The following is a 12,640-nucleotide window of genomic DNA, read 5'->3' as shown; positions in this document are numbered from 1 at the left end:
TTTGTAACGCTCTCTGAGTAACACCGACTCTATCCCAGCTCCTTTCTGCTCTCACCGTCCCCTTCCCAGCTGCTTTGTTTGAATTTTTTATTTCTCCTCCTGGTTCACATCGCTCTATTGCACATACATGGCAGAGCAGGGTGGCATCTCGAAATGGCCCAAGGTGTCTCTACAAAGTGCCAGGAGGGATTATTTCTGCATGTGCACAAGCAGTCACACTTGTACAGGGTCTCGGCATCGCATCATGCTAGTGCCCGAGCACAGTCACGGCTGGAGCAAGCACACAGCCGGCCAGTTTGGATGGCTGGGGATGGCCAAGGTGCCATTCCACATCCGAGTATTGCCTCAGTGCCTGGTCACCTTGCAGGGATGACACAAGGACTGTGCTGTCCCCCCACCAGACCCATTTCCTGCTAGGGCTGCTCCCACCCCTTGGCTCGTGGTACCTGGCTGGCAGCTCCCGGCCATATGAATATTTTGGTAGGCGACTTGTAGAGTCAGGAAGTTTGGCCACACCTGCAGACATATCTGTCTAAAACTCTGCTGAGGAAAATTAACCACTTTAAAGTCAATCCAGCCATACAGGATGAGATTAATTCAAACAATTTTGTGTGCATTTACATCAGGCGTTCACATTGGGGCAGCCAGCTTGACTTTAAGCAGGATTAGTTGACTGGAGGAGCGCAAAGCGTTTCCTTGTCTGAAGAGCCCTTGGTTTGATGCTGTCGCTGGGTGGATTAGAGCCAAGCAGAGCGTTGGAGGCTGCTGAGCAGAGCGCTCTGTTCCTCACAGCACAAGGAGCTTAGGGAACGGATGCCGCAGGCGGACGCGCTGGTGAGACACGATGTTAAGCACAACCCATCAGGCAGCTCAGAGGAATCCTGTTTCCATACACCGCTTGATTGCATTTTGCATGAAGCTGGGATTTATCTCGGCAGCAGCACTGGCTTAAGCAGCAAATTCCACTCAAGAAATTTCCAGGCAGAAATAAAGGGACTTGTTAGAAGAAGAATCTCACCGATTCGTGAAGCGGGAGTGTCTCGGTGGCTGCAGAGTGGCCGTGACACATGTGGATGTACCCATCGTCATCCCCAGCTCCACAGCCCATCTGCCCTAGGCGCTCGGGAAGCCTCAGAGCAGCACGAGGATCTTCACAGCCGGCCTCACGTGCCAGCCCTCGGGTTATTCCCGGAGCAGAGCTGCAGAAATCCGTAGCCTGTATCTGATGTGGGAGAGGTAACAGGGCCCAGCCCTGGCAGGACACACCTCTTGGCCCCACATCAGATGGGTCCGCGGGGCTGTTTGCACCTCCTGGATTTGGAACCACCGCCTGGCTCCTGGCCATGCCAGGCTTGGCTCCTGCCTCGCCTGCCCACAATGCATTTTACCGTGCAGCCGTGGAAACATTTACTGACAACATCTGATAACAGCCTCACCCTATTTCTGATCCTTTCAGGCTCCTTCTGGTCAAATGACATGATTTTGGGCTTGAGAAAAGTCTTAGACATGAATTAAAATCTCTCTGGAGCTTCTTTCTTTTTTTTTTTTTTTTTTGTTAGGTCAGACGCTGCTGTGATAGGAGGTCCCACCTCACCTGCTCCCGCACACCTGCCTGCCAGCTCGGGCCCCTTTTTAAGCACACTTATCAGCACCCTCACCCCGGTGTGAAAGTGCAAAAGGCCTGAGCCAGCTCTCCTGTCACACAGCGTGCGACTCCGGCTCTCACCTGGCCACATTTTATTTCTGGCCACGAGCATTTGCTGATCCTGAGCAATTTGAAGCTGGAGAGGAGCTCAGGCAGACAAGTGCAAGCGGAGCAGCCCCCCACCGGGGCCCAGGTTACGCCACTGCTGCGTGCCCTGACCCCGCTTATTTATTCCTCACCCTCTGAGAGCACTATTTTGGCTGTAATTTAATTCCAGGCCTCCAGGATGGCCACTTCATGTGTCCACCTCCCTGTGCCCCCTCCAGGGATGCCTTTCCTCCCTCTCCTGCCCTGGGGACTGCAGCCTTTTGCTGTTCCTGGCTCGGCCGAGACCTGCTGGAGAGCAGATGCCGAGGCGTAGGAAGCGGTATTGGTGTTTTGTTAGACAGTGCTTTTCTTTCTTCCTCTCGGCTGATATTGAACTGTAGTGGCAAAGAGCACACTTACTGAAGATGGTGTCTCGGGTGAGATGTCTAATTCAGGTCCCGACTGCTCAGCAGTCATTAAACATCTCAGGGAAGATGTTCCAGGAACGGGGATGTTAACCTTGTGGTCCTGGACTGATTCCAGCTCATTTAATTACAGTCTTCGCAGTTGAAATTTGCTCTGCACTTTTGACCGGTTACGGGATTTTTTTTTCCCCGTCTCCTCTAAGCTGTCGAGCAGCCTTACTACGAGCTGCTGCGTTCCCCACACGAGCCGAAGCAATAAGCAATTACAGCTGCTCGCCCTCCCAGGATTCTCAAATTTATTGTATTTTCTGGTTACTTAACAATTTGAAATTCTGCAAAGTACCACTGGCTCACCTATATAGAAAAGTTTTTCCTGTTTCATCTTGATAATCTAAACAGTACAGTATGTACATGATCCAAATACATGCCATTGTATCCAAGAACGTCGCCTTTATGATTCATATAACTCATATAAAAAAATTATATAAAAAGTGATTTGAAGAAATCATGTAATACAAGCTAAACAATCTACGCACGCTACCTTATTAAAAAAACCGATACGAGTATAAAGCTAAGAGTATAAAAACACTATGCGAGTATATACATGAGTGTATATAGTAATATATATATAAAAGCTCTATAAAAGTGTATGAAGGTGTTTTAAATTCACACCTTTGTGTATTTGGGATGAATCTGCCTCTCTCAGCAAGCCTTTGCAAACCGTCCAGGGATACTAAAATCGTGTTGGAATTTAATCCCCGTCTGAAAGTGCGGTTGGGTTTTGGTGTCGTGACACGAAGAGGCGACAAATCGCCACTTCACCCGGCCTAGGTCGGTTTGAAAACACCGTACCGGCCGTGGGGTGGATGTGCCCCTGCCCCACAGAAAGCAGGGAGGGCTTTGGGGTGGGGGCACTTCTCCAGCGCAGGGGAACGGGGCAGTTTAGGGGGTGATTCAACTCCCGGACCCGGCAGAAAGCTTTTTTTCTGCCAGGTTCAGGGCCAAGGTGGTGGGAGGCCCCTCAGAAGGGGTCGCTCCCTCAGCACCTGCCCGAGGGCCGGCACCGGCGCCCAGCGCAGCCGGCCCGCCCGGGCCTGCAGGAGGCGCCGCGCCCCCGCCGAGCCCGGCGCTGCGTCCCCGCCCCGCGCCATAAACCGCGGCGGGGCGGCCGGGCCCGGCGGTGCTGCCGGGGAGGCAGGGGAAGGCGGTGGCGGCGGCGGCGGGCTGGCCTCCCGCTCCGCCCCGCTTCCCCGCCCCGCCGGCTCCGCCCCGGAGGCCGGCACGCTGGCTCGCTCCCTGCCTGGGAACATGGCCGAAGTCGGGGAGGACAGCAGCGGGGCGCGGGCTCTGCTGGCGCTGCGCTCGGCGCCCTGCAGCCCCGCCGCGGCGCCCCCTCCCGGGCCGCCGCCCCCGGCCGGGCCGCCCGCCGCCGCCTCCGCCGGCCCGGTGCTGGCGCGGCTGCAGGGCCGCGAGTTCGAGTTCCTCATGCGGCAGCCGGCCGTCACCATAGGCCGCAACTCCTCGCAGGGCTCGGTGGACGTCAACATGGGGCACTCCAGCTTCATCTCCCGGCGGCACCTGCAGCTCAGCTTCCAGGAGCCGCACTTCTACCTGCGCTGCCTCGGCAAGAACGGCGTCTTCGTGGACGGCGCCTTCCAGCGCCGCGGCGGCCCGGCCCTACAGCTCCCGCCGCAGTGAGTGCCGGGCCGGGGGCGCGGGGGCGGCGGCCCCGCGGGGAGGTGGTGGGAGCCCGCGGGGCTGGGCCCGCTCCGCAGGGAGAGGGGGAGCCCGAGGCCTGCGGGGAGAGACCCGGGGAAGGGCCTGAGGGGGCAGAGAGGGACCCCGGGTCTGGGTGGAGAGGAAGGGGACGGTGAGGGGTCCCTTGGCCCGGCCGAGGAGATAGTGAGGTGCCTCCACCCCACGGAGGGGACGCAGGTCTGACAGGAGAAGCGCTTGAGGAGTTGGTGAGGGGCCACCGTGGATGAGAGAGACACGGAGGGATCCCCCTGCCCACAGCGGGCCTGAGGGGACGGTGAGGGACTGCCTGTGAAGAAAATGGCCTTGAGGGCTTCCCCAGACCACAAAGAGCTTGAGGGGATGGTGAGGGACCCGTCACTTGAAGTTGGTCGTGGTGGGTGAGGGACAGTCTGCAATGAATGGCAGAGTGACCCTCACCTGGTGGAGGGCTGGAGGTGGTGGTGAGGAATGTCCGCCTGGTGACCTACCAGTGGATCTGCCTCAATGTCAGCAGGAGATGTCCTCACCTTCCTGACCTTGCTGCCGACCACAACTGAGAAAGGGGATGATGTTCGTCAGGGCTGGGGCTGCTCCCTCTGAGGGAACCACATTTGGGGAATAAGCGTGGGTCCCTTTCCGCAGGGTGCTTCTCCAGAGGGCTGACCCCATGGTCGTCGTCCTCCATGCCTGCCTGCCAACAGACTCATGTTCAACTGCCGGCCCTTAAGGGATTTCCAAAAGATAAATGGGAGAAGAAGCACGCTTGTCAGCGAGCTAAAACTTGCTACACCCAGGGCTTGTCTTCCCTGGAAAAGACCCAGTGGAAAAAGTTGGAAAATCACTTTGCCAGAGTGCTTATTCTGGGGTTGGCAAGTTGGATGTTGTTCCTGGTGTCTCTCTGGGATAACAGACAAAAGAGGGAGTTGGCCAGGCCAGGGGTGATGTTGCTCACCAGGAGCCCTGGTGAGCAGGTGCCCAAGGTGTCTTTTCTTCATTGAGGAAGGGGCCTGCAGAAGGGTTTTCTGTGCTAGCAGGGAGGTGGTTGTGCTGTGTTTTAGATAAACTCTCTTGCAGAGAGAAGAATGAGGTTGATGTAAATCTATTTCTTCCTCTGAAAACCTTGTTTATGGTTCCTGAGCACTGTCCAGCACTGCAGAGCTTCACCCCTGGGCTGGCAGCGTGGTGATGGTGGGTGATGTAATTCCTGTATCTCTTCAGGTTGTACCACACAGGCTGTGCCTAGTGCCGTCTCTTGAGTGAAAGCACCCTGTAAAGGCCGGAGTTTGGGTTTTCATGATGTTCCACTCGGCTTTCCTTGTTTGTGTAAAACATCTGTTTTCATCTGACGGGTTTTGGCTTCGATGCTGTTTACCTCCAGCACAAGGGTCCTGGAGTTATCCCTCTCTCGCTAGCCTGTTGCTCAGGGGAGGGTTTTTTAATTACTCATTTCCTCTGCAGGCTGCTTCATTTTGTACTTAGTAATTTAGTTATAACTCCCCAGCTGCTTTCTCTCTGAGGCATTTTGCTTTGTAACGTGTTTCATTTTTTAAAAGAGATGTCCTTTAGTGTCTGTTTAATTAATCGTGCTTTGTAAAACAAGACCACCTGAAGCCCAGGGCATTTCTGTTGTTGCTCCCTCTGGCTCTGAGTTTATCTGTGTGAGCTCCCTCCTCCCAGTCATTCTGTTTCTTCATTTGGTTAATCATAAGCATTGTGCTTGAAAACTCTCTCAAGCAGGGACTTGGCTGCTTATTTCTCTCCCCTTCCATTTGCTCGTGACTCCTGGAGTGGGAACGGCAATTTTCATTCTTCATTGCTTTAAAGGGAGGAGTTTAGTGTACAGTTATGAACTCTGCACAATAAGGCATCCTCTTTGCTTGGCCGCTGTTTGAGCTACATAAATAAACTTGTTGCTCCTCCCTTTCTGACTGCCAGAGTAGGAAAATGTTTTGTATCAATCTAAAGGAATTTGCCCCCTTGCTTCTAACAGGTAAACAACTCCTTGCCTCTGCTGGCCAGTCAAGGGTTTGTAACCCAGACCAGGAGAAAAAAATGCTGTTGTAGCTTGGTATGCACAGTCTTGATTGAGGATGTAAACAGTTGTTCTGTCCCTGTTATCTCCACTCTTTAAAAATCAGACAATTCCCTCCCAGTCACCCACGCACACACATACATAGACATATTATTCCCCTCAGTAAAAAAAAAGGTTGGTGCCATTTCTTTTCTGTGAAGTAGTCTATATACCCACTGCTAGCCAACTAATGTTGTCAAAAAGAGGACAAAGACAAGTCTTAGTACACAGACTTTACAGTACAAACTCTATTTTTTTTTTCTATTATTTTATGGTGACACTACTGTCCTGTTTGATACAGCCACACCTTCTACATCTATCAGCAGAATGTGCAGTTTATATTAAATTTCAGGAATTAATGGCTATTCCATTCAGTAATTTATATGGGAGGTCCTTGTGATGTGGGGAGCTCTTGCTGGTAATCTTCTATGAACCAGTTGTTTGAATAGTTGTCTCCCCTTTGGTTTTGGTGGTGGTGGTTGTTTGGTTTGGCTTTTTGTTTGGTTGGTTTTTAATTCCCACCTGTAAAGTACAGCAGAAATACACAAAGTCCTGTTTGGTTTGGGCCAATGCAGTCACTGCTGCTGTTTATTACAAGCAAAGGAGGTGCTTGTGCATCATGAGATCATGAATGGAAGCAGATGGTTCCAGGGAAGAAAGTGTCTTTCAGATGGTATTCATACTATCTGTTAAAAAAATAAATCCTAGACTCCTAGATTATATTTCTGAGGTTTCTTCTCACTTCACTTTTTCTGTATGAAGCTTCTCTGTTGTAAGGCCTCTAAGTTTAGAAGAGGTTATTCCTAAAATCGACGGAAGGTTTTGTCAGGAGGGGTGGGGAAGGGAGGAAAGAGGAAGAGTTTGAGACCTTTCTTGAAGACTGTTCGTACCTCCGAACACAATAGACCTGTTCAAAGTTTCCTATCGCTTCCTCCATCGACATCATGTGTCTGTATAATCTGCCGTAACCAGAATTCCACTGCTGGGCCAGAGTATCATATTTCACAGCTGTGTTGTTAAGGAAGATTATATTTCACAGATGTGATGACATAACTATGAAGTATAATTAAACAATAATGACCAACAAGGAGGGCAATTCCTAGAGGTTAATGGTAGTTAGAAACAAAGTGGGTGGAAGAAGTACAGCTGAAGACCCCTTAATCTATTTAATTAACCTGAGTGCCACACTACAGCAGGCATTACAAATATAAATCAAGGTGAAATTATGGAAGTAATTAGATCAAAAATAAGTGCTTTAAATCAAATTAAGGCTTGCTAGAAACATTTTTAGCTGTGCTAGTGGAAGCTGGAAATCTGTGGATAAATATGTAAGTATTTTTCTGTTACAAAGCAACTCAAGACTCTCAGTAGGGTATCTGCTAGATTTTAAAAACTGTTGATACAAGTGAAAATATAAGATACAGCAGGATCCATTAGCTGGAGTACTTTTTTCCTGCTGAAGACAGTATTTTTTTCAAATTTACAATCTAATTAGGTGTTTACAGGATCAGGTTAATGCTGAATTATTATCTTTTTCTCTGATACCTTCAAAATTTACTCAATATTTGAAAGCAGTGACAATGACAAGTTGGAAACTTGCAGTAACTAAAATAAGCTTTTTTTATTTATTTTTCTTTCTCCTCAGAACCAAGGAACTGAAAGACTTGAAAGTTAAGCTTGCTAACCCAAATTTTAAGCAGCTATGGGTCAAGTTTTCAAATACTCTTAAGTACAAAAGTTCTATTGACTGAAAACTGCAAATGTTGATTGAGCATAGCCTGGTAATAACACTTGAGCTTTCTGAACTGGGAGCTCAATAGATTGGAAAATGGTGCTTGTCTGTGAATATTTCATGGGATATTTGGTTATTGCTTCTGTGACCGTTTTGTATGTTTGCAGTAGCGCTATTAATGGAGCCTGAAGTTTGTGTTCTTCAGTGTAAATGGATACTTTCAGTACGAGATTTCTAAGCATAAAAATAAGTTTTAAAATCTGTAGTTCTTTTAGCTTATAGGAAATGGAAGAAATAAATGGAGAAGTTTTGTAGTTTGAGTGTAAAATGTAAGTGTAGTAAATATATGGATGTATGAAATTAAATTAAAGCATGGAGTTAAAATAAATTTATTATGTATATAAGCCCCATTATAAATCGAAAACTTACTGTGCACATGAGGTTTTATTAAGAGCATGCTGCTTTATGTGTAATGGGATTTTCTTATGTACTTAATAAACTTGACAAAAATAAATAGTCCAGTCCTCTGAGCACATATCGAGGTGCTGCTCTCACAAAATTTGATGTGTGCCTTAATCTTTCTGTATTGCCAATACACAAGTTGGCTTCAGCGTTTGGGTAGCGGGGGCGTCTCTGCAACTGGGGTTTAGTAACCAAGCGGAAAATTGAGACCTACATCCAACAGTCTTTTCATTTCCCTTTCAAAGTGAGATTGTGCAGTCTGTTAGCCAGTAACCGGAGGCACAAATTGAAGTAAAAAATGGATATAATGCAGAAAAACAGAGAGATACCCAATGTATAGCAGTGTTTTGAGGACCTCACTAACCACTGGGCCTCCATTCTTGTGGTTAGAATGATGCCATCGTGGGGTGTGTGAGCGCGGGTGTCCTGACATCTCGGGGGCTGTACATACAAACACTAAAGAAACGTTTTGACCGCATAACCATGACTACAGAACCAGTTGTTTCTGAAATGCTGCATATGACTGTGATAACTCCTCGTGTAGTTTTACTTCTTAAGTATTGCGTAATCTGCATTTGCAACCACTTTTTTGTTCTTTGTTTGAAATGCATCATTTGCTTTGCTGCAACTTGTGGATGGTGGTTTTACTCTCACTAGAAACTCTGTAAAGATTTGCTGTCTTAGTGCTTCATCTTATATTTTTCATGCTGTTGTTTGATTTCAAAGACTGTCTTTGAGAACAGGGTTTTTTTGGTGCACAGCAAGATGGTGATAAAAGATCACTTGGTTTTAATTATGGACTTTATGTCAAGTAATTTTTGGCTAAGCAGCTCGATTTGTCATGAGTTATATTAAACGTTTAAGGAAAGCTTCTCTCGTGTGGAAGTACTGCTCAATTTGTTGATTCAAAAATAGCTGTGCTGTAGGTCAGGTTGTGAATATAAACTAACGCTATGCAAAACTCAGTGTATGTTCGCTTATATATCCTTTTAAACCAAGCTTGGTTCAGTTTAGCTGAAGTGTTGATTATTAAAAGATTAATCTAACCAGAACATGCCACACTTGTCTTGTACATTCTTGTGCAGAGTCTCAGCTGTAAAGGCTTAGACGTAGATTCGAGTTTCGCTCGTGGAACATCTTTGTATTAGCGAACTCTCAGTCATTACATGGATGCTCAGCTGACTGTGGGATTCTTCCAGTTAGTACTGTTGTGTTTTTATATAAATCTAGGGGATGAATGAGTGTGAGAGTTTTTGCTTGTACGAAAACAGAAATAAAAATGATGAAACCTGCAGTAATTCATATCTTGGTTATTTTGGAGCCGGCTGTGTGAGCAACCTCACTGCACAGTGTCTGTTTTGAATTCGAGTAACAAATCAAAACAATGCTTTTTTCGCCCTTTTTCTTTTTTCCCCCTTCCAGAAAATGGGGGACACACTCTCGCACCGAATAACTGAAAGCGTAAATGACAACCAGATTAATGTGATTGTCTTCTTTGTAAGCAAGCTCCTAGTAACTGTGCTCTGATAGCCATTTGGCGTCAGAGCTGTTCTGTGGGATGCCAAATTCTCTCGCTCGGTGCTGCAGTTTCCTGGAGGAGTAGATGTGGCAACAGGATGTTGGTAAAGAACAGGAAACTACTTGAATTTACTACTTATACCATGCAAATAAAGTCTTATTACTGGCCTATGTGTAGTAATTAGCGTCTGCTGTTAACAGAAGAGTTTTTGCAGCAATTGCAGAGTGTGGAGTTTGGCAAGTGCGTTCAACTCTGTGCTTGGGGGGCTTGCACTCAATACTAGGGGGTAACAAAGAGCTATAGGCTGGTTACGTGCTTGTTAAGCCACTTGTAGAGATTTGACAGTTCTCTCCAGTTGACTTTCTTGTTCAGGGTGGATCTCTGCTAGCACTCAGCTCCATATCAATTCTTCTGACATGTACTAATTTGCTTTGAGCTCCTTGTAGCTCTCAGAAGTGGCCGTGCAGGCAGCGTTTGGGTGTTCAGCACTCGGAGCCAAGGGACATTGTCACCAGAAATGCTGAACGAACCGAGCATCACCTTACTGCTGGTTAGATGTGCAGGAGCCAGATTTCCCTTCCAAATCCAAGTGGAAATGTGGCTTGAAAAAGAAAAAAAAAAAAAAAAAATCACATGGTTCTAGAGCTGGCAATGTTAATGAAAAAGGAGAGGAATTATCTCGTTTGCTTTTAGTACAGATTCTTTGCTCTCCTTTTTCTTAGTCTGGAGCACAGAAGCCTATGTAGCCATACCTAATACTGGCTTTGTTTTATTTTCTTTGGTTTAGTCCTCACGCATCTAGCAGTTTTCTGAGGGTTTCCTAAGGTTGCAGACTCGTGGCTCGGATATCCACTTCAGGATTACTACTTCAAAACGACTTAAAAAAAGTAATGTGAAAGCGAAATATGCTGCAGAGCTTAGTCCACAGTGTATTGGATGGTTATGGTCTTTGTTGTCTTACAATTGCCTACATGAAGGACAGGCAGTGAGTACCATAAGAACACTGCTGAGCTTGTGCGTTGCGTTCTGGCTGGTGAGTTTAGGGAGCTTTTAAATGTTGTTTTATGTATCTGAAGTGGCTGGTGGGCCCTGATGTACCAGGTGACACCAACAAACACAGGGGGCCGGAGGTTTTGCCGTGATGGTTTGAACCAATCTATAAGATGAAGAAGTTGAAGCAATTGTTTTGTCTTCTGAATGTGGGCTATGAAGAGACATCTAAATGTACTTCTAGATTTGGTTAATCGACTAATTGTGAGTACAAATTATTGTGTGGTCTTAATGCATTCCCTTCAGTTAATAATTCAGTCTTAATCACTAAACAGTTTTTTCAAGTGTTTATAAGTCTCCCTATTTCAATTGACATCAAACCCCTTATAAAACCAGACTGATGAGATGCTTATAGAGCAGAATAATCTCTCACTTAGGTAAATGAGAGTGAAAATTTCTATCCAATAGTATATTCTTTGTTTTCATAGTACAGATACATCTTTTTTTTTCCCTAATGTCTATTCACTCTTGTCCACAAATGTTTTTTGCTAGTAATTCATGTCTTCAGTTTCTTCAGAACAGCTCAGTAAAATGCATGTGTGCCTTCCTTCTGCATGGCGCTTAATTTTTATGAAATACATATTTTATTGGACAGTAAAACATTAAAGGATCTTAATGGCCTAATTAATACTCTGTATCCACTTCTGTCTTGTGTATTTTGCTCTTCATTATCCTACTGCTCCTTTTTTCATGTTCTCTTGCATTTTTTATCATAAAAATTTCAAGCAGTCTTGAGAGAGCACTCTATTAGAAGCCTTTTCTTTGAATATTCAGCAACTCTAAGATTTGATTGATAGCCCCCCCGCTACCTGTTCTATTTTTAGTAATTTAAAAGCGAGTTTAATTTCTTGGGTTGTCATTTGTTGTGTATGCGTGATTTACTCTGGTGGTTTTCCTCCCTCCTTTAAATGTGCCAGATATGTAATTTTCGTGTTGTTTGAGGACATCTTGACAGTTTGGGAGAAATAAACGTAGAAATTAAGTGGTAGTTCTGCCTTACTGAGGGAGCAAAGATGGACTTTGTCTGCCTCTGTTAATATCGACTGTGATGAGGATAGGAGGATAAGTGGAATAGAACTTTAAGCATATTGTTACCACTTATTATCCCATTTCAAGAATCACCTAGCATTAAGAGACTATTTTAACAATGTACAAATATAATCCACTCTGTCTTTTGGAACAGAATGAGGAGACAAAAACTCTTGCAGAGGTGGTCTAAGCACTGTGAAAAGGACATCCCCCCCTTCTCTCTGAAATATAACATTATAGCTGTACCCCTTTTTTCTGCTTTGTGCAACTTTAAATTAAAGAGAGCATTGAGAAGTCATCCCACACAAACTGTTTTAATCTTCTGTCTTCCTTAAGGCCACATATGGAAGCCACCAACATTTTGACTAAGCAGGACTGGACTCCCTGCAGAGCCAGTTTGTGCACTTGCTAAAGGAATTGTTCTTGAGCAACTTAAGGCCTTTCCTCTCTCGAGGGCATAAGAACTATGGACTTTTAAACACTCAAAATCCTGATTGTGTGGGAGGAGAAAAGGATTAGGCAGAGAAAGCAAATTTTGTTTCCACCTGACGGGTAGACCAAAAATGGTTTTGCTTCTTGTATTCAGTTTGAGGTGTAGCCCAAACTAGTCAGGGTAGAGTCTTGGTGTGGGAGATGTGCCAACCGCTCTTTATTTATTGATCTTTTTTCTTATTTTAATTGTTTCATGGCTTGCGTAAGGTGGTGTACCTTGGATTGTCTGCCCGCCCACCGTGCGTAAAGGGGTGTTGACTGTCAACAAGCCTGGCAATTGGGTGGCTCTGCCTCCTTCTGTCTTGGCCATTCAGCTGTTTAATTGCGAACTCTCTTGTACTATGTCTCCCTCAGACACCATCCAACGAGACCAGCCGTAGCGAAATTGGTT

General features: G+C 46.2%; 1 protein-coding gene across 2 annotated transcripts in view; it reads left to right on the top strand.

Annotated features, from left to right (window-relative positions):
* Positions 1 to 3,332: 3,332 nt before the first annotated feature.
* The window catches only part of FOXK1 (forkhead box K1), a 57,208-nt gene continuing 47,900 nt past the window's right edge, over positions 3,333 to 12,640 (top strand). The window contains exon 1 of one of the 2 annotated variants that reach the window (XM_065644831.1): positions 3,333 to 3,851. In XM_065644831.1, coding sequence (XP_065500903.1) covers positions 3,466 to 3,851 — 386 coding nt within the window. In that variant the 5' untranslated portion in view covers positions 3,333 to 3,465. The remainder of the gene's footprint in view (positions 3,852 to 12,640) is intronic. The other variant, XM_065644830.1, reaches the window with a different exon arrangement.

The sequence above is a fragment of the Caloenas nicobarica genome, chromosome 14 (assembly GCF_036013445.1).
Source record: "Caloenas nicobarica isolate bCalNic1 chromosome 14, bCalNic1.hap1, whole genome shotgun sequence".
In the NCBI taxonomy this organism is placed as follows: Eukaryota; Metazoa; Chordata; class Aves; order Columbiformes; family Columbidae; genus Caloenas; species Caloenas nicobarica.
The sequence above is the reverse complement of the archived record's forward strand: the minus strand, read 5'-3'. Positions and strand labels throughout refer to the sequence as shown.